At 40.5% G+C, this 25,268-nt stretch overlaps 1 protein-coding gene across 15 annotated transcripts in view; it reads right to left on the reverse strand.

Annotated features, from left to right (window-relative positions):
- Pde1a (phosphodiesterase 1A) overlaps window positions 1-25,268 on the reverse strand; it is a 256,187-nt gene that overhangs the window by 22,288 nt on the left and 208,631 nt on the right. For all 15 annotated transcript variants that reach the window (XM_085680911.2, XM_085680915.2, XM_048425914.3 and 12 more), the window contains 7 exons: window positions 25,072-25,172; window positions 14,150-14,275; window positions 13,195-13,296; window positions 12,969-13,089; window positions 4,883-4,964; window positions 2,310-2,430; window positions 1,614-1,801 (listed from right to left, as the gene is read on the reverse strand). In XM_085680911.2, the coding sequence (XP_085537037.1) occupies window positions 1,614-1,801; window positions 2,310-2,430; window positions 4,883-4,964; window positions 12,969-13,089; window positions 13,195-13,296; window positions 14,150-14,275; window positions 25,072-25,172 (841 nt within the window). The remainder of the gene's footprint in view (window positions 1-1,613; window positions 1,802-2,309; window positions 2,431-4,882; window positions 4,965-12,968; window positions 13,090-13,194; window positions 13,297-14,149; window positions 14,276-25,071; window positions 25,173-25,268) is intronic.

The raw sequence follows: 25,268 nt of genomic DNA on the forward strand, positions 1-25,268 counted from the left end.
ACGGTTATACTCAGCTCCCTAAAGAAGACTTCCTGGATGAAAGCATTCTCTTGAGGGGTGTGTAAATACTAACTCATGTCATTACAATGAGTGCTTCCCACACTGGAACCCAGGAATTTACAGGTTTTCCCTGTCCAGGAGTTCTGAAGATGTGCTGGGATGTGAGGAGTGAACAGATGCTGGCAAGACCTCTGGGATTCTCCTCTAACTTTGGTGAGCATTGGATCACCTGGATATCATCATCATCTCAGGAGGAAGACGTGGTCCCTTCAGGGTGCCTGAAGGTTGACCGTGGTCCACAGCGGAATAACATGGACTTACAAGGGAGGGGTCTTTTTGTAGAAGATCATGCTTTCATTTTTTATTATCAAACACCATATTCATAGAAGGGGATTATATGTCTAGTTATAAAATGTGTCTAGACTGAGTATTATCATGATATAGTTAATGTGATCATTTGAATTGTGAATGGCCTCCACTGGCTCATATTTGGACCCTTTGTCCCCAGTTGGTAGAACTGTTTGGGAAGGATTAGGAAGTATGATTTTGCTGGGAGATGGGTGTCACTGGTGTGGACTTTGAAGTTTCAAAAGCCCACACCATTCCTGGTATCTTCTCTCTGCCCATGGTTGTGGAGCAAGATGTGAACTTTCAGCTTTTCCTTTGCTCCACCATTGTGGACTCTAAACCTCTGGAACCATAAATCAAATAAAAAATTTTCTTTTATAAGCTGCCTCAGTCATAGTGTTATAGTGTTTAGTCACAGAGTACAAAAGTAGCCAAGACAACATACAAATTTACATATGTTATAGATGCATATATACAATATAGAGTGTATACAATCTCTCTCTCTCTCTCTCTCTCTCTCTCTCTCTCTCTCTCTCTCTCTCTCTCTGTGTATGTGTGTGTGTGAGTGTGTGCGCATGTCTCTGCAGATATCTATGGAAGGCCAGAAGAGATCATCAGATCCTGGAGCTGGAGTTACAGGTTGTGATAACCTGCCTATCGTAGGTGCTGGGAATAAAACCTGGGTCCTCGGTAAGAGCAGCAAGTGCTCTTAACCTCAAAGCCATCTTTCCAGCCCTGTCTTTTTTTATTATTACCTAAACTGCTAGACACTCGAGTAGACATAGAAACAGATAGCAGCCTTGCTTGGTACTAAAATAGGCTTGAAAGCATCACTGAAATGCACAGAGGTTCTTTGTTTGGGGTATTTTTGTTTCTCAAGACAGGGTTTCTCTGTGTAACCCTGGCTGTACTGGAACTGGTCTATAGACCAGGCTGGCCTCAATGGATTCACTGGCCTCTACCTTCTGAATGCTGGGATTAAAGGTGCATGCTGTCACCACCACCCAGCAAGCACACAGATTCTTTTCCCACACAAAGTGTCACGTGATTGCTCTATGCTTGGCTACCGCCCAGCAGCTCAGGTGACATGAGCAATACGTGCCTCTCTTCGCCAGCAGCAGAGCCAGATTTCCCATGAATCATCAAGTTCCAAATGCCAGCAAGAGCTTGTGCATTTTATAAAGGAAAAACGTCAAGGGAAAGAGAGTTCGAAATATAAGACTAGCTAACGAGACATAAAGTGGCGGAACCATCAACAACTGTACCTTGGGTAGCTAGCTCTTTCCACCTCTCTTTGTTCTGCTGAATGATGTCCACCAGGTTGTTTTTGAAACTCTTCAGGTCCACGGTGGACAGAGAGTAGTCCGGAGGACAGCTCCCGTCACTCAAGGTGCATTTCACACTTGACCGCCTCAGGGAGTCAGCAACATGGAACCCAACCATGGTGGTCGAGCTAACATTGACAACCAAAGAAATCAAAACACAAGTTTAAGGTACCCTCCATGACAAGATGTGCTGGAATGAACAACTGTCACCTAGGCCCAGATGTCAGGATGTGGCAGGTGCTTCTCCCCACATCCACTTTCGCACACGGAGAGGGCCTAGGTCTCTCCTCAACACACTCTAGAGTACTTCACTTATTTCTCCCCTCTATCTCTGAATTTTTTTAAAAAAAATCCTTTCCATACAGTATTTTCTGATGAAGGGTTCATCTCTCCCTACTCATTCAGCTCCTTCTGCCTCCCCTCCCCTCCCATCCAATCCACACCCTTTCTCTCCTTTGTAAGAGTGGATCTTGCTCAGTGGCAAAGGAAGTGCACTACAGTAGAGTGCCACAAGATGGCAGTACTACCTAATAATTATTGTAAGAACTGCCGGCCTACCTTTGAGGAAAGGGATACATATCGGGTAAAAGCTCATTAAAATATTAAAGTAAAAAAATAAGCAAAACAAAATTATACCTGCTTGCCCCATAGTTAGAAGACTCCGATTTTGAGGATTCCTCTATAAGAGGAATAACAATTTTCTCTGTTGCGTCTGTCAGGAGAGAAAATGTTGGGTCCACTATGAAATCGATGAAACCTGAAAAAGCAAAGCACACGGAATGATACATTCAAGTGTTACAGCTTCCTGGTTCACATGGTCAGTCACAGTGAGGAGCCCCTGGGACATACGTGGACAGACACGTGCTCACGACGGAATCGGCAGAGGTGGCTAACTGCTTTGTATAATAACACATTCACTAGTAGAACAGACAAGCAAGCTCCCTAGTTCAAGTGTGTGGTCTTTCCTAGTCAATATTCCACCCTTTACGCTGTTTAACTGCCAAGTCAGCTCTAATACGCAGGAATGCCTTTTCTTCTCAACAAGAGGCCATTACCCTTTGGAATGGATCTTACTTAGTTACAGTCTTTATTGGCCAGAAAGAAATGCTATCTAGTTTCTAAAGAACCCAGGTCATTGTAGGTCCCCACACCTCACGCCACGGGAAGACAGCTCCTTCTGTTTTCTCTTTCTTTATTCCTTGCTGCCTCGGAGTGCCCTCTCAATGCACCGTTACTTCAAATGGCTGTTTATTATTCTCCGAATGTAAAGCGTTAGTTCACGGTGTGTGGGCGTGGGCTGTCAAATCAGCAGAGAGAACACTACAATCTCCAGCAGGCAGCACTAATCCCACCACTTGGAGATGTCAGGACTGACTGATGACTTAAGCTAAAGTGTCCATCAGCATGGGGAGTGACAGGCAGAGCACCGAGCCTTGTCCGCCACTGTGCATTTGCCTCTTGCTGTTGAGGTGAAAGAGGAGACAATAACTGTTTTCTGCCCCGGAACTGCAACATCTTGAGGCCCCAAGAGCAATTGGATGCTTCTTGCCTTGAACCCACTTGGGAAAAAGAGACTTTAATACAAGAAGAGGAGTGTCTTGAAGTGACATATACATACATGCAAGTTATCTACTGAATATTGACCAAAGTATTGGAAGCTAGACACTTCCCAAGGAGTTGTTGAGACACGCCTTAATTTTTACAGGAGTGTTCAACAATTTTGTATCTTCATTGACACTTCAATTCAAAGTAAAACTAATTATCCACCCAGAGTTTTAACTCCCTGGCACAGGTAAACTGTCCAGTGAGTCAGCACCTCTACTAACTAAGAGGAATGTGCATCCAAGCCACCCGCCCCTGGGAATCTGTCATTCCCAGTGTGATAGATGAGGTCTTGAGTCTACAGCATCCACACTTTCTGTAAGCACTGGTGTTTTAGTCTCTGAACAGTTGTTGAAGGTTGGCTGGGAAGAGGAAAGGTGACAGGCACAGCTTTGCCGCTGCCCTTCAGTGCTGGGATAGGCACGCCAGGGACCAACTCCAGAGTAGGGATGCTGATCCTTATATCACAGGGGGCTTTTAGAACATGATCAGATATTAAAACTGTGTCACTTAACAAGCATGTGTGTTCATAAATGAACCGAGTTATAGTTCCCTACACAAATAAAGGTAAGAATACTATTTTGCAAATCTCCCGCTGCTGATTTATCTGTTCATATCTCAAGAATCCTCCCATTAAAGAATATGAATTTACATTAAGAGTATTGTGAAAAGCTAGCAATAACACAACAGGAAAGTTAATATCTTATTTGAATTGCTTTATATCTAAAGGACTAAATTATAGAAAATAATAATCAACAAAATGACAAAACAAAAGAACCAGTCCCTTACACAAAAAGAAAGTCCTTATTTACTAGGATTACAGCCAAGAATAGCAATTGTTTTGACTAAGAGTGCTTTGAGTCAGGATGTACATAGGGAACAGTTTAGCAACCATGGACTCTGCTCAGCTTGTGATGCAAACCCCTTCTAATACTGCACTTGGCAGCCTAGTTCCTTGACTTGTGTGTTCTATGCACACACACCCCTCTCTGAGACACAATTACCCTAAAACCACAGATTTCCACCTCGGACAGCTACAACTATACCCCTCTGTGGATAATGGAATAAGTTTCCACTTCCCTAACAACAATCAAACTTAGAATAGTTTCTACTCCATCGGAAGCATTCTAGGAAGAGACACACATGGTAGAAAGACGATAGCAATCAAAATAGAGAACTCCCGTGACTGCACTCCTTAGAACTTTCCTTTACAACACATAGAGAGACTCGAAACTGTCACTTGGGTCCCCGAGTGTCTTCATGTACATGACCCATGGCTCCCATGTACTGTATTCAGATCTTTTCTATTGCGTTTCTTTAACTAAAGTTGCCTTGCTATCCCTGAAGACCTGTGTGGGCTTTTACTTTTACTCCTTGATGAAGAGGCCAAGACCGAGACCACCTGGCCTTGACCGGCAACAGCAGCTTTACTGAATTCATTGTGTGAAAACCCTTCATTGATTTTCATTCAACAGCATCTAGATCAACCCAAAGCCACAAGGCATTATGATTAATGAGTGGGGTTAACCTGGAAGACTTTGTGGTACACACATTTGAACACTAACAAGTCCTGCCAACTTTCCAGGGCCACCATTCTTCACTCTTACCTATTTGAGACTGGGCAACCATCGTAGACTTCCGATCACAGAGTGGAGAAAATGGAAGCCCTAATTCAGCTTCTTTGTCTCCCTGGGGAAAGAAATGAATTACCAGAATCAAGTAGGAGAATTTAAGGAAATGTACAGTCTAGAGAATGACTTTAAACAATCACATTTTTAAAACTTTTTAAGCAGTAATACTTACATAGTTATTTATATCACTAAAATCTAAGGTTATATAATTTTTGAACAGTTTTCTTCTGAGGAATTGCTCTAGTGCTGACACACTAACTAACACCCTAGTGTCACAACCCACTGGCTTTGAAGGAGCAAACATTTCAGGTTTCAGGAACCCCCATGGATCAGTCATTTCTGTATTATTGGGCAGTTAATCAAGAACCAAGTTTATAGACTTTCCTTCGCTGTTTAGATTCCACTCAACCAAGTTTTAAAAAGAAAGGTTTTGCATTTACTGCTTTTTCGAAATGCATGAAACCTCTTTCCATTCATTGACTAAGATTTATTGTCCTATTGCAAATAGTGATTTTATGATATAAGGTTCCAAAATATCATCAATAGTTAATTATGGAATAGCAGTATCCTTAAGAGTTTATATTAACATATAACATTACCATTGCTTAGATAGAAGTAAGACAGCTGAGGGGCTTGATGAAAAGCATGATATGAAAGATGTCCATTTGGGATTTACAGACACAGCTGGCCTTGATTGACAGCACCACACTTGCATTGGCTGGTGTTAGTGGTGGGGGAGCTACTGATTATAGCTGAAGGACACAACAATAGGTCTATTTCTACATCAGAGGGCTCTTTGGAAGACGAAAAAGATTGTTTAGGTCTGAAAAAGGCACAGTGATGACATACTCTGTATAAGCTCCATCTTGAAGAAAGCTGAAGACACATTTTTATATAAGACATATAAGGCTTTGACACTTACATACCGACTTGGCCTTCCTGTAGAGGGAGTTGGGGGTTTTATGTTGTTTTTCTGTTTCCTGTGCCTCTCGATTAATTTAGAATATAAAATTTCTATTGCTAAGAGCACAGAATACTAAGATGCATTAATTATTCAGTTTATTTATAAATATTTCAAAGTGGTATTTACTTTTGGGGATGAATAAAGGTCTTGGGTACCAGGCCAGCAGGGAGCCCCTGAGCCTTGAACAGGGCACTATGAAGTACTGCTGAGGGAGGGGGAGAGGTGTTCAAAGGGAAACTGTGCTACCTTAGTGTAAGTTTGACCACCCTTTAAAAGTCCTTATTCTCTCCCAGGGTAGGGATACCTATTTTTGATTTAAATGAAATCAAGGGTCAGATCAGTAGACATTCTACACAACAGCTATTTAATACTTTTCTTCAAAACTGTGCATTCTACTGAAAGCACTATATTTAGAAGACCAAAACTATACCTTTAGAATCAATAACTTATTATATAAATACGTTTTCTAGTGTTTTAACTGAATTATAAAAGTGGTAAGAGAAAATCCCACACTCCATTAACTACCCAGTAGCTCTCTGTGATGTCCCGAGTCTCGGCACTGTGATCTGGGGGATGAGCTGACAGGTGCCGAAGCGGCGGCGGTGGCCCTGTAAAAATGCAGCTGGAGAGTCTGATCTCCAGCATCTGTGAGCCCTTACCTGGCTCAGCGCTTCCTGTGCAGCCTACCACGGTTTCATCTTTGAGTGGCGTGGCAAACAGCTAGTAATTATTTTTCTGCTTTCCAAGCAGAGTAGGAAGGCTCTGACAGCTATCAGCGAGGTGTCAATCTAATACTTTCTATCCTAGAATTTCACTAAAGCTGAAACAGTGTCTATAGATTTCAACAGATAAAAGAACCCAAAGAGAATGAAGTACAGAAGCCTTGGGAACCTTTCTGCACCAAGACCTGGTATGGACCTCAAGGGTAGTCAGTACCATGCAGACCACTGTCAGACCCTAAAGATAGGATGTGGGGACCACTGGATCCACAGGCAACCTCAGATGGAGGTGGGAATGGTGCGTCTATTCAGCAGTGTCTAGACAACCTGCGTAAGGAAACGTCCTCCATGGAGCTGCCTTCCTCCACACCATTTAAAAATGCCCTTGGAAATTCTCACAGTGTCCCAAACAACTTGGCTGTTTAATGGCTGTAGTAACTGCCACATCTCCGCCCAGTTATATTTATGGTAGAATGCTGTTCTGTATTTTTATTACACATATTTTACCTAACATTAGGTTTGCTGGTGTAACTGCTGCTTGCAGTGCTTTGCGACACCTGCAGCTTAGCTTTGATTTTAACATTTTGAGATATAGTTCTTTATATTCATTTAATTTGGGAAGTTATACCTGTAATTTTCATTGGTGCTTTGTCTTTGGGTGAGAATGGATTAACTGAGTATATTTTTAGTAGTATGAAAACAAAATTTACTTTGTCATGCTTTAAATGACATCTAGTAATGCTAAAAAAACAGAGGAACTTGATTGTATACATCTTAGTGTTAAAAAAATCATCACTATCTTTTCCTTACAAATATCCTACTTTTCAAATCATTTGTTTCTCTCTGACTTATAAGACAATATTGTTTAATAGATGGAGATTTTTCCTAAATTGAGATTGTTTCTATGAATCATAAAATAATCAGTTGGAAAGAGAAAATATTTATTTATTGTGTGCATAGTGAAAAATTAATGTAAGTAGTTATTTTAAAATTTAATTATGTTAACTTTCCATCATACCAATTAGTACGTGTTTAAGAAAAGATAAAGAGAATCTGTCTTTCTTTGCTATTGGTCACCATTTCAGCTGGTACCTCTGACACCCATGTCAATCCCCATTGAAATCTTCCAAATATATTCATTCTAGTTGGAAACTTCTGGGCAGATTTGTTAACCACTCAGAGCAAAGACACCATATGTACTGATAGACACGTAAAGCTCATGTCTTGAAAATGAGGGTCTGTCTCGCCTCCTCTGCCACAGCTATTTAATCAAGGTCTAAAACCAGTGCTTCTCAGGACTGTAGATTCTAGATACGACCTTGGACTCCTCTGGACACTACTCCTCCTGGACAGAGAATGAACTGAAGCAGCTGACCAGATACACAAAGAGATCTGGTTGGAGAAGAGGAACAAAGAGCTGGTCTCCTTCACCTTGCCCTCCAAATGCATTGTACTTAAATTTTTCTATGTCATTTGTCAGAAAGTAATAGACTTGTTAAACAAATTAACACGAAATTGACTTAGACATTAACACAACCCAAACTTCCCCTCAGTTTTCCTAATACAAATTTACATGCACAGAGGATGGGGATGGGGGAGCTGAAGAGAGGGAAGGGGGAGAAGGAGAGATAGGGAGAGAATTGTTACCTAAAAGCTCTCAAAGCTACATCATTCTTTAACTGTTTCTTTCTGATGTTTAATATTCATATTAATTTTCTAATTTTGCTCAACACCAATTGAAGAGCCAAGTGTGGTAGTGCATGCCTTTAATGAAAGCACTTGGGTCTGGAGCAGAATGAATGCCTTAAGTTCAAAGACAGTCTGAGATACAGAGCAAGTACTAGGTCAGGATATGCTACAGTGTGAGATGCACATGCAAAAATAAATGATATGGGATTCCCCTTTGTATGTTATGAATATGTTTTATTACCATTCGTTAATAAAGAATCTGCTTTGGGCCTATCACAGTGCAGAATAGGGCAAGGTGGGAATTCCAAGCAGAGATAAAGGAGAAAAGAAGGTGGAGTCAGAGAGAAACCAGGTTGCTGCCAATGGAGACAAACGACCCGTAACCTTACCAGTAAACCACGAGCCTCATGGTAAAATATAAAATAATAGGAATGGGTTAATTTAAGATGTAAGCGTTAGTTAATAAGAAGCCTGAGCTAATAGGCCAAACAGTGTTTTAATTATAATATAGTTTCTGTGTGATTATTTTGGGTTTTGAAAGCTAGGAAATGAACAAGCAGCCTCTGTCTACAAAGAAAAGAAAACAAAACCCAAAATAAAACAAGAATGACAGTTGAATTCCAAGAGTAGGGGGTTGAGGAGTCAGACTCTGGCCTTGAAGAGTACCCACACACTTGTAATCTACATGCCTCTGGCCTTGAAGGGTATCCACACACATGTGATCTACATGCCTCTGGCCTTGAAGGGTACCCACAAACATCTGGCATACATTGATGTATACTCATACACACAAATAAGAACAAAAATAAATCTTGTGAAAGATAAAAGACAAGTTTGCTTACTGCCCCACCCTTTTATAATGGTTGCATTTGCATTGTACAAAATCTTTCCCAACTTATTTGTCTCGGTGTCTCTGAAGAAAATCACACCACTACACACGTATGCCTTATTTCTGGAATCACTGTCATATTGTGTTGATCTATTTCCCTGTGTATATGCCAGTGCCAGACTGATCACTCCTATATTATGAAATTATGTGATATGGGACCATGGATGCTCCAGCTCTTTAGGCTTTTACAGAATTGCCATGGCTGTTTAGATTCATGCATTTCCATTTGTATTGTAGGAACAGTTCCTGCGTCTACAAAGAGGTCTGCTATGTTTTTATAACATAACCCCAGGCATATTAACCAATTTTGAAAGAACCTATACATTAGCAATGTTGGACCTTCTAATCCACTGTTCTGCCTACCATTTGACAACTAGACACAAACTTTAGTCATGTGGGAAGAGCAAACCTCAATTGAGAAGATGCCTCCATCAGACGGCCTGTAGCCATTTCTTAATTAATGGCTGATGCGAGGGGACTCAGTCCACCGTGGGTGGTGTCACCTCTCGTCGTGTGTTCTGGGTTGTCTAAACCTCAAGTTGAGCCGGCCGTGGAGAGCAATCTAGTAAGCAGTGTTTCTGTGCAATTCCGCTTCAATTTCTGCCTGGGCTTTCCTTGACAATGGCTGTAACTTGTAAGGTATAATAAGCTTCTTCCTCCCCAATCTGCTTTTGGTTGGTATTTTTGTCACAGCCACAGAAAACACACTACAGAGCTCATTAACATGGACTATCTGTTTATTTGTACACCCACATATATATATATATACATATATACACATATAGTAATTATAGTAAGATACCGTTTAATTATATACACACATATATGCATACATATATAATTAAAAAAGTATCTAACTATACTTTTCTTGTTTTCCTTGTAGTGGTTTTGTATGAATTTAGCTAAATATAATCCTTAATATTTTGTTTTATGTTCTCATAAGTAGCATCACATTTTACACTTAATTGTGAAATTATTCCTTGCTTGTGGACACAACTACAATGGATCCTACAACCCCATGTGTAGGTTCTACTGGCTTTTTACAATAAGGGAAGCTTCATTTTATCCACTCTATTCATTATTTACTTTTAGAACCTCTTTGTACTGATGAGGACTTCAAATGAAGCATTTAATAAAAATGGAGTTGATACTCTGGTCTTAGCATAACAATATTCTGTGCTTCACCTCAAAGGATTGCATTAGTTATGATTCTTTGACCCTTTTCTAGGCTAGGCGACATTTTCTAACTACTTTTCTGGGAGTTTGGGCAATTAAATATTGGATTTTGCCAAAAGTACTCTGTGAATCTATTGACATGACAATATGATTTTCCATTTTTATTCTTTTAATATAGTTCAGTGTGATTAACAAAATGTTCAGCAGGGAAGCTGAAGCCATGCTATGCATTCCTTTACAATATTATTGGATTTGACTTGCTAATATTTTAAGAGTTTCCCCATCTGGAATCATGACAGATGTGGGTTATAATTTCCCTTATTTGAAACGTCTTTGTCAAGTTTTATGAGAGATAAACTGCCAATTTTCTTCTTCCTCTTTCATGAAAAATTTGAGTAAAACTGACATTATATCTGCCTTAAAATTCTTGAGAAAATTGATATTTCTCAACTGAATTAAATAATGGAAATTGAAATTAAAGTTAAAAATTAAGCCATTTAATCCTGGGTTTCCATTTTTTTAAAAAAGAATTAATTACTTTTATGGGTGTGGGTGTTTTGCCTGTACATATGTCTGTGAACTACACGTGTGCCTGGTGCCAACAGAAGCTGGAAAAGGATGTCAGAGTCCCTGGTACTGGAGTTACAGATGTTGTGAGCAGCCATTTGGATGCTCGGAATCCATCTAGGAAACCCAGATCCATTTCCTCTGGAAGAGCAACCGGTTCTCCTAACTGCTGAACCATCTCACCAGCTCGAATCCTGGATTTTCTTATGCGGAATTGTATTATAAATTCAATGAAAATAAGTATATGACTATTCAGACTGTAGCTTTGCTTTGTGTTTAGTTTGCTAATTTATACATTTTTTAAAGAATTAGGCAATTTTACTTCTGCTATTAACATCTTTAGGATAAATTGTTCATACTATTTTGTACCCTTAAGATATATATAAGATCCACTATAATAACCTCTCTTGCATATATGTTTCTCCATCTTTTGATTCTGCGAGAAATTTCACTACTTTTTCAGTTTTTCTCTGTTAGATTTGGCAATTGTCTCTCTTTGCCCTGCTTCACTGAATTTGGTTTTACTTTTATTTCCTCCTCCTCAGCTTATTTTAGTTCAATTTTCTTAAATTTCACCTATATTCTTAAGATTAAAAACCAGATCATTTTCCACTCATTTGCCATACTGACAGTGCAAATATAAATCTGGTCTAAAAATGTATAGACTCTCAAGCAACAATGCACAGCTTTCTTCGTCCTCCATGCTAAGAGATGGTAAGAGCTGAAGGGCCAAATAATACCAAATGTATAGGCTTCAAAAACCATCTAAGTTCGGGCATTCACTAGTGTTAGCTAAAATACACCTGAACACTGACAAGTGACCACATACAATAATTTCCTGTTTTGATTTCAGCTTATGCCCTGGCTGGAAAACCTCAATTCATGTTCATGACAGTGGGGATTTTTTTTAAATGTCTACATTCTTTCTAATAAACTGTTGGACGATTTCTTAAAAAAAAAAAAAAACGATCATATGTTTTATACTTTTGGTCTTTTTAAATAATAAAATTATGTAATGTTACAAAATGTCCTCCAGGTACTGTCTTACTTTTGCGGTCCACAGAGTGCCCTGTGTTATGCTTTGACAAGTCTTTTACACTTGTACAAAGAAATTCACAGTTCTGTGGACACTGACATTCAAAGGAGATTTGGGGTTCATATTCATGACCCGGGAAGGTGACATAGAGACACAGAGACCATATAGACACCCATGTCTGGGACACTCCCCATCCCTTTCTTAACTGCTCTATCTGGCCATTACTGGATTGTATCCTTAATGATAAAGTTCTAGTTGTCAGGATAGTACAAGTCCTGAGTTCTATGGACTAACAAAACCCTATTACCAACTCTAGAAAGGATTGTAAGAACTGAATTTGTAATTAGCTTGTCAGAAACTAACATGCCCGCCCTGGGGCTGAAGTCTGAAGTGGGGCCTGTCTTTGGGAAGACGGAGCATTTAGCTTGCGGAATTTAAGGCAACTTTGAATTGTTAGCATCAGTCTATAGTGTAGCATCCCAACTTTGGACTCAGGGATGTTAGAACAGGGGCACCACACAGGGGACAGCTTGAACAAGCCTGCCGCAGAGAGCGGGGCTTGCCTCTTCTCCAGGCTTGTGTGGTTTCAGCTACGCATGCGTCTGCACAGCTTCATTTACCTCAGCCTCCTTTGCAGCTGCGCGCTGGGTTAGAATTTGAGAGGAAGATACACGTAGACGGTTGCGCGTCCTCGCTTTGCTACTTCCATTGTGCAAGCCGTTTGCTGTCTCCAACCACAAACTTACCTCTTAGTAACATAATAATTCTAACCTGTTTTTCTATTCCTTTCTTTCCTTACTGCCACGCTCTCATATCTAAGACATTACTTTCTTTAAAAGACATTTGGTACTATTTTGGGTTACCTAATGTATTTCCCTAAAACAGTACTAAATTCTCCCAAGCACCTTAACTATGTGCCCTGGCATATTGAAAATATAAGTCAGGAGCTCTGGGTTCTGTTAAAAAAACAAAATCATGTCAATATTCACAGTTGCTGTTTCCAAACCAGAGAGAGAAGGCACCTGCAGGAAAAACTCCTCCATTAGGGACATGGTCCACCTGTAATGCAGCTTCCAAGTTTTGGCTGGGTGGCTGATATCGGCTGCATGGAGTATCAGGGACATGGTTTTGGCTCTGTCAACCCTGCCAAACCAAAGACATGTTCAAATTACCAGGACAAAACGATCACCAACTGTTTTCTAAGTCCCAGCCCCCAGACCCTGAGCATGACACCAGACAATAACCTACCCTTCAGGCTGCTGCAAGTTGTTTCTTATGGTTTTAATTAGCTGGAAATGGCCTGACATGTCTGTAGATAACACCATTTCAATCACTAAGTTCCGAAGTTCCCTGCAGAGACATCAAAAGGAGAACAGTTCATTTGACTCCTCCTTAACTTGGAGTGGGACATTTCCACAAATATCTAGGGTCACACTGTAATGATTTCAGCCACAATAAGGTTGATACTTCCCGGTTCTAGGTGCCGTGGATGTGCAGACAAGCCCTCTGGCAGAAGTGCCTAATGCCCCCCGAGGGATGTCAAAGGGCCCTGTGTGATCCACATGCGGCGTGGATCACATCATTCACTTATGACGCAGCTAAGCCCTTGCATGCATGCATGCATGGTTACATCATCCATGTATGACTCAGCTAAGCCCTTGCAAACCATACGTCATCTGCGTATGAGGTAACCATGTCAACCCCCTGTGCACATGTGCTAGGCAACTTTTAAAAGCTGGATGCACCATCTTCCTCTCCTTTCTCCTCCCTCCCTCCCTCCCTCCTCTTCCTCCTTCTCCTCCTCCTTCTGTCTCTCTCTCTCTCTCTCTCTCTCTCTCTCTCTCTCTCTCTCTCGTTTCTTGTGTGATCCAAGTTTCCTTCTCACTCACGCCAGGTAATTTCTCACACTATTTTTCCTAACAATTCTGAACGCAGAGCTGTTGCCATATCCACGCCCTCATAATCACAAAAGCTGGGCATTATCTTAATCATTGACACTCATGATTTGATAATAACCACACCACTTAATAGGTTCCTTAAAAATGAGATGCTTTCCATGTTCAGGCCACAGTATTTCTTGCCAACTCATAATTGCTATTGCTAAGTCTTGGGGTTTTTTTTTCTACCTGTTTTCCTCACTTTAATAACACAGCTTACATTGTCCTTGGGGTTCAACATCCCTTGGGTTTTCTCTGACACTCACCTCCAGTCATCCCTCGATAAGTTTACAAAGATGTTCATTTCCTCCTCTTGCAAAAGCCGATAGGCTGCACTCACGTGGTGATTCTCAAGCACTGAGCGGTCATTGTACAGCATAGCAGCGTCTGACCTGGAAATCACAATGGAAATCGCAAGCAAACATCCAGAGAACGTCTTCAGACTCTGAGATTTTAATAATGAATAATCAAATTTAAGTCATCTCACTGGTTAAAAACCTATCATTGAACACAGAAAATCATGCTAAGCTACCTTTTGAAAAAAAACTATGTTTTTTAAACTGTATTTTTTTTTATTTGGGGAGAGGACATCTGAACTGCCCTTCCCCTGTAAGCAGATCGATGACCACCTTAATTGTCACCATAGAACCTACATCCAGTAACTGATGGAAGCAGATGCAGAGATCCTCACCTAAGCACTGGGCCGAGCTCCTGGAGTCCAGTTGTGGAGAAGGAGGAGCGATAATATGAGCAAAGGGTTCAAGACTATGGTTGGAGAACCCACAGAAACAGCTGACCCAAGCAAGAGGGAGCTCACCAACTCCAGACCAACAGCTGGGGTTCCTGCCTATGACCAAAGTAGGCCTTCTGAATGTGGATGACAGTTGTGTGGTTTGAACAAACTGTGGGGCCACTGGCAGTGGGACCAGGATTTATCCCTAGTGCATGAACTGACTTTTTGGAGCCCATTCCCTTTGGAGGGATGCCTTGCTCAGCCTAGATACAAAGGGGAGGGCCTTGATCCTGCCTCATGTGATGTGACAGACTTTGTTGACTATCCATGGGAGGCTTTACCCTTTCTGAAGAGTGGATGGGAGGTAGGGTGGGGAGAAGATTGGGGAGCAGGAAAATGGGAGGAAGGGGGAACTGACATTGGTATGTAAAATAAGTTTGTTTTAAAAATGAAAAAAATTAAAGTCTGTATAAAAATTTAACATTTGAAGTAGACTTATGTATATAAGTCTTATATACATAAGACTATATAGAGACTTATGGTCTCTATATTCCCAGTCAGGAGTAGCCTTTCCTAGCTGGTGCATGTGGATTTGGTTTCCGTCCATGAATTCTAAAGGTCACATTCAAACCATAGCAGTTTGCATCTAACACCATTGACTGAAAGTATTCTTGTTGTTCCAAAGCCCTAACTCCTTTGTCAAACATCAGCAGACTAGAGGCGAGAGAGATTGGTCAGCAGTTATAAGACATCCCAGAGGACCAAAATTCATTACCCAGTGTTAGTGTCAGGGGCCTCACACTGCCTGTGTCTCAGGGTCCATGAGACTGGCTCCTGCAGGAACCAGCTCACACAGGAGCAGTACACATACACATGTAAGAAATAAATAACAAAATAATAAAATAAAATAATAAAAATAAATTAAATATAATAATCTTTTTTAGAACAGTAATTGACAATATTGTGGTTTTATTTCTGTGCTTTTTAGTCTGTTTCATTTTACTTAATATCTAATCTTTCATTAATACCACACTTTCTAATTATCATATGTTTATAGTCAAGGCTAAATCACAACTCTCATCTCAAAGGAGATGAGTCTATTTTTGAGCAAATCGGAGCCATCAAGGCTCAGGAAGACAGACTCAGGTTGGCCCCACATCTCACATTTTAACATTGTAGCACTTCTCTGCCCCCTTCCAGTGAGGAAGAAAGGAGATCTAAAATTAGGACATTTGGAAAAGACATTGATAGAAGTGTCAGGTGGGAGGGGCCCAGAGCAGTAAGGAGGTCTAAGCTCAAGGCCTGGGATGCCAACTGGTGACATTCTCAGCCCTTGGGTCTTGTAGGGGTCTGTACATTCCAAAGGATTTACTAACGGCTACAAAGTTGTTAGATCACATGCAAAGGAGGTTAATAAAGGTCTAAGAAGGGGCTTACAATGGTCCAATATAACTCGGCTCTGGGCTGCAACATTTTAACTTTTCCACATTGTTGACTTTCTAATAAGTTAATCAGCCTTGCAAAAGGCTGCATACAAGGTATGATCTTTAACCAGGAACTTTCACAGCAGTCAACTCTGAGGTGAGGAGGAAGAGCCCTCTAAGTGTCTACTTCCATGTTCCATTGTCCATTCTGTAGCCCTCTCTCTTCATCCAGCTTTTAGAAAACATCCACGAAACAAATGCACTAAATAAAAACCTAACTGGGATCGCCCCGGATCTGTAGATCAACTTGGGTCAGGTCAAATAACATTTTGAACAAATTTCAGTTTGAGGTTGCTAATGTAAATGGCATGGCATTTTCTTTTTTCGTTTTTGTTTCTTTGTTTTGTTTTTTCCTTTTTATTGAGCTATATATTTTTCTCTGCTCCACTCCCTTCCTCCCCACTCCCTTTCGACCTTCCGCCTTGGTCTCCATGCTCCCAATTTACTCAGGAGATCTTGTCTTTTCCTACTTCCAATGTAGATTAGACCCATATATGTCTCTCTTAGGGTTTTCATTGTTGTCTAAGTTCCCTGAGATGTGAATCATAGGCTGATTTTTCTTTGATTATGTCTAAAATACACTTATGAGTGAGTTTATATGATATTTGTCTTTCTGGGTACTTCACTCAATATGATGTTTTCTAGCTCCATCCATTTGCCTACAAATTTCAAGATGTCATTATATTTTCCACTGTGTAGTACTTCATTGTGTAAATGTACCACATTTTCCTTATCCATTCTTCAGTTGAGGGACATTTAGGTTGTTTTCAGGTTCTGATTATGACAAACAATGCTGCTATGAACATAGTTGAGTACATGTCCTTATGATATGATTGAACATCCTTTGGGTGTATGCCCAAAAGAGGTATTCCAATTTAGTTACAAATGGAAAATGGAGGAAAAAATGCATAATTTTGCTACATGGTGACCCTTTGAAACAATGCATTGTGCAGTGGCTAGACTGATTACTATTACATATTCATTCATATGCTTAACATTTTTGTAAAATACTTAAAATCCACCCTTGATCATGTTTCAGAATGTAATACATTGCAGTTAATGGTCACCTTATGTTATTTAATTCCTCATGTTAGCTCATTCCTCTCATCTAGGCAAGACTGTAAAGTCCTTTGACCAACATCTCCCAACCGTCCTCCTCAGCATCCAGTGGCTACCACTCCTCTCTAGGAAATAGTCTTTATCAAGTTGAGAACATTATCAACTCTTTCTAGTTTATTGAATTTGGACCATGAGTGGAAATTGGATTTTGTGAAATATTTTTCTGCATATCTTGGCATGGTACCATTTCTTCTTTAGATTATGGATTGAATTTCAGGTGTTGAATCAGAGATAGCTTGCATACCTGGGATAATTGGTCACGATGCTAATTTTCCCTTTAATTATCATAGTTTAAATATCTATATGCCCTTTCCTTTCCGTTTAAAATGCTAATACCTGTAATATAATCTAAATAGCCAAGAGAAAAATCTAGCTCATTCTTATTCAGTCAGTAAATGACTAGCCTCTTTTTGCACTATTTCAAGTAGTTAATTACATCTTCATTCATTTGACCCCAATTTACTTTGGGTAGGGGATAAAGAGTATGATGGAAACCACTTTCTCCCACACACTTCTGTGATTAAATTGAATATTGCAGATGCACTCGCTGCAAATTAAAATGGAGAAAGTTGTTTTCAACACATGTTTATAGCAGACATTTTACTCTTAAGCTGTTGAGTTCATCAAGAGGTATTTACTCCTCTTCTGCCTATATTTTTATTTAATATACACTCTAAACTAATAAAATACTTCAAATTGCCTAGAGAGACTTGACATTCTACCCTAATGGACCAGGTGCAAGTATTCTCAGTTCTGTAAAATGGAGTCTTGGCTTCTTCATTCTCTCCTCCTAGAATGGGCTGGAAGTAGAACCCTTGCCGTACCTTCAGCTGGTGAGTCAGCCACATGCGTTAGCACAGCAGAAGCAAGCAGCAGTGATCAGAGAAAGAGAACGGGAAAGACAGCAGCACCTCCACTGCTCTCTGGCTCCTAGAACCCAGCATCTCCTGCATCCCCCTTTCTTCCTAGATGTATTAATATGTGTGTTGCTTGGTATTAGGTCAGTTTGACATAAGCTAGACTAATTGGAAAGAAGGACTCTCAAGTGAAAAATGATTCCATAATGCTGGCCTGTAGGCAAACCCATGGGCCATTTTCTTAATAAACGACTGGCCCAGGAGGGCTCGGCCCTTGGTGGGTGGTACCATATCTGAGAGTGGTCCTGAGTCGTACAAGAAAGCAGGCTGTGCAAGCCAAGTCCATGGCCGCCTCTGCTTCAGTTCCTGCCTCCAGGTTCCTGTTCTGAGTTCCTGCCCCGACTTCCCTCAGAGAAATGGTGCAAGCCGAGAATTGTGGGCTGAAATAACCCTTTTCCTTCCCAGGCTGTTTCTGATGATAGTGTTTTAGCACAGTAATAGAAAGCCTACTAAGACACCGTGGTAAGAAGCTGTGTTGCACAAATTGGACTGTCTCTGGCTTTTGGATGGATCGAGTTCCAGTTCCAACCTAGCCCTCACCTGTTACTGATGCTTCCTGATGAGCAGGTAAGAACAAAACAAAGAACCGACATTGTCACTAAAACAATACACAAAGGTGGGTAACTGTGCAAGATGATCTGCTTCCCTGTAGTGAGCATTTGCTGTGTGGACCATAGAATCATGTCATCTGCATTATACAGACATAATATTTTTAAAAGAAGAAGCAAAAAAAATCTGACATCCCTTGCAAGCAGTGTATTCAAGAGCATTATCTAATAGCCTGCCAGATAAAGCAAGCCTTTTGTTTTGTTAACTCAGCATAAGTGAACTGGTCTATCAGTCACTACGTCAAATCACAGAGTTTTATGCATCCTGCACTGTCATAAGTTGAAACTGTATGTGTATGGGGGGGGGATGTGTGTGTGTGTGTGTGTGTGTGTACCTAACTAATGTCACATATCTTCCAACAATCTCACAATCCAAAACTCACTTAACTATCAATCATAGTTCAACACAAAGGAAGGTCACATGTAATCTGCATTTAAGGGATAATTGAATCAATATTAACTGAACAAAATACCACATGTATATCCAGAAGTTTGCTGATTATAGGAAAAATTATGATTTTCCAATAATCTCAGTAATATCATGTGGACCCTGATATATCTATAGCAGGATTTTCAAGGTTACTATATAATGTGATGACGAGTATCACTTCTTCTCTGAGAAACAAGCAAAGTGTGTCTTTGAACCAGATTTAGCATAGCAAAATATGTTCGGCTTCGTATCATAAATCCAAAAAGCTCACTGAGAGTACAGCATGGTCTTAATACTTGATGGTCTTTTACTGCTAAGAAAAGAACAAGACTCTAAGCAACATGTCGTATCCATGGTAACATGTCGCTTAGCATTTGCTATTCACAAAGGGAAAATTAATTCCATTTATTTACACTTTCAAGGATTTTGTGCACTATAATAGCTTTAGGGAACTCAGCTCAGCCTTGCCCTGTGTTTTCAATCATTCCCAGCCATATTGTTTATATGGTAAATGTCTCCATATTAGAAAAGCCCTCCAAATTCAAATAGCAAGAACACTATAAAGCAAAACAGAATTAATGTTATTGGTGACATTTGACCTTATTTCTCCTTTGATAAGGTGAAGGTAATACCATGAACTTAAAATGTTATGCTGTTGCATAATTTTATCACTGAAATACTGTTTTACTAGAGCTTTCAAGTTCATGCAGAATGACAACATTAAATAATTGATGCTGGTAGACAATTTATTAAGAAAAGCAGTAAGGTAGAAAACCACGCTCGTCTTTATGATTTGCTATAAGGGAGGAAAACCCTGCTGCCTTTTGTCATCATCACCTTTTCCTTCTCCCTTTTCCACGTGGCCTCCTTCTCTCCCTCACCTAATTCCTTTGCTTCCTCCTCCTCTAAACCCAGCACTTAAATAAGTTAGACTTCTTCGCCCTGCTGCGGATGATGAGTGGAAAGGAAGCTACATGGGATGTCCTGATGCAGCAGAGGAGAAACCAGCTTGGTCTTCACTACTCAGAGCAGGAAGGGCAAGCATTGTTCTCTGGTTACAGGGCACCTGCTTCCTTCACCAACCCCTGGGACTGTTTGTCCATGCAAAGCCCAGCTCCGTAAAGACCTCTCTATAGACCCGCTCCTTTTCATGGATTCTGCGGGTACAAAACGTCCTCAATAAGCAACCTTGATACAGACACTCTTCTTCTCCTTTGGATCATAACAGAAAAGAAAAAGGTGTTCTCTTTACTCTGCAAAAGAAGTTAATAACATGCCTGCTTTATAGCCAGATTCCAAGGTTCTTCTTTTCCCTGGTTTCTACATCATTCTTGGGGACATGAGTCCAAGGATAAACATAAGGTCTTCACCAGATTTTCACTGAGTTTCCACTTTTTCTGTTGATCAGTTGTCCATTCTACTTGGGCCAGCCCTATGTCTGTCTCTTGTGCTAGTCACAGACTGATTCTGTCCTTCTTCTCAACTTCTTAGTCTCAGTATTGCCATCTACTGACTGGGTATTTTTACAGGTCACTTCGTCCCCGTGACCTTAATTTTTCTTAATATATCATGGAATGTAAACCAGAGGATCTATAAGTTGAATTTCAGTCATCTTAAGCAGCCATTATGTTTTATAATACCTAATGTTGGGAGAAATTGTGCCTTTCCCCCAATGACGCCTTATATCTAAAATATTAACTGTTAAAATATTTCTGTTAAAAACCTAAATGAACCAATCACATAAAAACTGTCACATTTATGTCACGGCAGCTCGGTTTATAAGTGCTAAAATTTAGCAGACCAAAATTCTTCCATACAGTACAATATTATTCCGATATCAAGAATGAAAATTAGTTAGCAAGACACCAGAAAATTTGGAGGGACTTTTAACATATGCTGCCCAGTGGGACAAAAACAAGCCTAGGGTACACACTGTCTACTTTTAACATGACATGACATTTTAGAAAAGGTAAAACTAGCCCAATCTTTAGAAAATATATGTTTCCAATGGCAAAACAAGACGAGAAATAAGTAAAGAAGAAGGGATGGTCAACTCACCAAAATTACAGTGGGGTACACTAAACATTTATAAAAATCTATAGAAATTATAATCAAAGTCTGAACCCGAAAGTAAAGTAAGAACTTAAATTAGTAGCATATTAATATCAGCTTATTAAACGTGATTAGAACTCCACAAGGCAAGGCATCTGCCTTGGTTCTGATTGCCAGGCAAATCTGTAGGGTGGCTGAGCTAAGCATCCAGAAGCTTTGTGACCCATGATCAGCTTTTCTACACATCTAAAATTGCTCTAAGAAATGGTTTATCAAAACAAGCAAAGCAAAATAACCATGTGTGAGCACGTGGAAAGAAGGATTCAGGGGAATGGATATTGGGTTAAGGTGGACGTGGGTCAAGGTCGTTGGGAAAAGTGAGGAAAGAAGGGTCAGTTAAAACTATATATGAAAAGGCCATATAGAAAGCTGATACTTAATGAACTAATTAGAAATAAAATAGAATTTGAGTGGAGATACCCCTATGGGTACATAAGTCTGCTTCCAGAAGTTATGTTATTAAATGGAATCCAGCAGAGACTACCCTCCTATGAGGTATCAAATAATTCCCTATTTCCACCCCCCCAAAAAAAAATTCAGGCAATTAGCTCCACTGTTGGTTTCCCGCCAGAACTAGATGGTAAGAATGTATTGCTTAAGTAAGACATCATGCTCTCTAGTCTCAGACACAGAGAGTTCAAGTCTGAGCTGGCTGGGCTGCTTCCTCACTGGAAGGATATCCTTCACAGTGCCAGAGGATGCAATGCTTGTTGCCGGAGGACTCTTACCAGTGGTCTTTCTCCACTATCAATCCTGTAGACACATTACCAATTAGATTTGCAAGATGTTTCCATTGATGTAATATGGCTTGTGTTTTATGAAGATAATAAATCACTTCCTGATTGGATTTGTGGTTCACTGTCTCAGGAGGAAATTCATGTTTAGTACTATGAACCTAATCAAAAGTCCATGACTGAGGAGGCCACAGGGCTGAGTAGGGAAGCTACTAACATAGCTTTTGCATAAGCCCATTAGCTTGCCTTCTAAATAAATAACACAAATAATAAAAACCCAGAGATAGATATTGGGGTTCAACTTAAAGATCAGAAAAGCAAAAGCAGCAAAGCCGCTAGAGAGCTCTCACCTCTTTGAAATCTTCTGATTTAAAGACAGCAAGACAGTGAGTTCCTGTCTCATCCCACCTTACATTCCCTCTAGTGCTGGGATTAAGGGCGTGCACCACCACCACCCGGCCTCTGGCTGACTAGTGTGGTTGCTGGGATTAAAGGCGTGCCACCACTGCCTGGCCTGTGTGGCTACTTTGCACTGACCTTCAGGCAAGCTTTATTTATTAACATAAAAATGAAATATCACTACATAAGAAACTGTGTTTCTGCCCATAGGTTGGTGTTGCTGTCAGTCTTGGTAAGAACGATATTTTTGCAGTGGGTAGCGGTTCCCGCAGAGATACATAACGAATCACAGCGGTGAGAGTAACCACTGACTGCTCATCCACAAAGGGACCAGTTATATCACAGCCATACTGGAACATCTATATCAACCTTATAGGTGATAACATCAGAGACCATTGTCCAGAAGAAGGAATAGAGGGGATATAAGAACTGGAAGAAAAGGAGTGGCCTGCTAAACTGTCCTCGGGGTGCGATGTGACCATTGCATGTTGAACACACAGCGCTGTGATGGCCTACACTAGAGTCTCACAAGACTGGGCCTGTCAATACCTTAACACCATGTCATGGGACAGGCTCATTGGGCCCCACTGCTGCCTATGGCTTTATGCACAGTTAGTGTTTGATAGAATAGGGAGAGACATTTTACTCAGATGTACTTTGGTAAAGTGTCCATGCATAAACTGTACTGAAACTCACTGGGTCACAGACACATGCACAAAAGGAGATAAAGTAGAAGTGGTATTTAATGGGAGGAGCAAAGACGTTGCGAAGGGTGGGAGACACACAGGAGAAGGGGCAAATTTAGTGAAAAGAGTTATATATGCATTTATGTGGTGCGGGAGAATTGTCTGTATTCTGTCAATCATATTTTAATAAAACGCTGATTGGTCAGGCAGGCAGTATAGGCGGGAAAGCCAGACAGGATGTCGGGGTGGAGCAAAGAGACTGGGAGTATTCTGGGACACAGGAAGCCCTCAGCCACTCCTGCGCAGACCACTGAAGAGGCAGCATGTAACTTGCCCAACTGAGAAAGGTACGGAGCCATTATGGCTAACATAGATGAGAATAATGGGTTAATATAAGTTATAAGAGTTAATAAGAAGCCTGACCTAATGGGCCAATCAGTTTATAACCTTATGGAGTCCTCCATGTGATTTTCTTTGTTGCTTGCCGGCTGTTGGGGTACCAGGAGGGACAGAAACCCCAACAAGTCGGCCCTCATGTTACATTTATGAAGCTATTATAAAGAAAATTATTATTATACATAATTAACATATGCCAATAAAGCATTTTTTATTTGTCTGCTTTTGTTATGTTTTGTTTCAATACAGAGGCTCTCTGCGTAGCCCTGGCTGTCTTGGAACTCACTCTGTAGAACCAGACTAGACTTGAACTCAGAGGTTCCCTTGCCATTGGTCCTGAGTGCCAGTGATCGGATTAAAGGCCTGTACCGCCACCACCTGGCGCCAATAAAGAACAAGACTTAGCATTCTCTCAACAGAGAAGTTCTATAGGTTCCCAGAGAGACGCAGGTGGTATTTCCTCATTAAGCAATCATGGCTGATCAAACACAGAAATGTTAGGATTTCACAGATAGAAAGTGAGTTGCATCCTGATTTGTCCTGAGCTAAATTCTATCTCTCAGGCATTGATACCCTTGTTTCACCATAAGGAGTTTAGGGCACCTTCCTTTTATAGATTGAGTTCTGCACTTCAACCTTGCTGGACTCATATGTTGAAGCTCTGCTGTTTTTGGATATAGATGGGTATAGAGGATGTAAAATTATGTTATGTAAGTGAGAGACCAAGTCTATTATGAACGGTGCCCTCATATGGGGAGGAAGGAGCGCCAATCAAGCATATGCAGAAAGAAAAGACACAAGGAGGTTGCTGTCCACAAGCTGGGGTGAGGGGAGAGGACCTAGAAGAAAACAAGCCACTGACACCTTAATCTTCGACTTCCAGCCTCCAGAACTGTAAGGAAGGAATAGTTCGTTGCTTAAAGCAGCCATCCAGTGTTATTTTATTATAGGAACCTTAGAGGATATTACAATACGTGTCCACTTTAGTACTTTGGTTTGAATAGGTGTCATTATAACCGTCACTAAAGCATCCGATTTTTCAAATCTATTGAGCACCTCATGCTGCCCTGGAATGAGATTTCTTCACTCTCTTGATTTCTTAAGAAAGAAAATTGTCCCCCTTCTAATATACAATTATATAAAACAGTGCCTGAGACAATCTGTTAAGTGGCATGCCTCAGTGGATCAATGTCTGACTTGTGTGACTGCTCAGGCTAAGCCTTGGCAGAGAGAATTTGGCTGCTAGACACCTAAGCACTTTAAACTGTTAAATACTCAGGCAAAACGTGTGGGTTTTCAAAAACAGCCGCAGATTGATTTACGTTGTCAAAGCTTAGAATGATTGCTAAAAAATCATTAAATCCATTTTCAGTAAAAATCTACTTGTTCTAAACATCTCTTAAGAATAAATAAAATGGATATAATAATTTTGATTGGCATAGATTCACAGTTCACGGCAATGGGTTTTATAAAGATATGTAGTTACTTTGACCATGGCCACCTTCTACGTCTTCTCTTTTTGAGAAAAATAAATTTGAACTTGTTGAAGTTAAGACTTCATGGCACTTACCGCGTCTGAATATGGAAGTTGTTTGTTGTTCCTGTGTGCTCGTAATCATGAATGGCAGCTGCAAATATCATGGCTAAAATTTCCAGTTCCGTGAGCCAGTGCTAGCAAAGGAAGGGAACATCCCGTCATGTTCAACATCCTCATCGTTGTTTCTTTTTATGGGGAAGTCTTTAGTGTGCTCAGAATGCCCAAGCATA

Source organism: Myodes glareolus, chromosome 21 (genome assembly GCF_982192425.1).
Source record: "Myodes glareolus chromosome 21, mMyoGla1.1, whole genome shotgun sequence".
Taxonomy (NCBI): Eukaryota; Metazoa; Chordata; class Mammalia; order Rodentia; family Cricetidae; genus Myodes; species Myodes glareolus.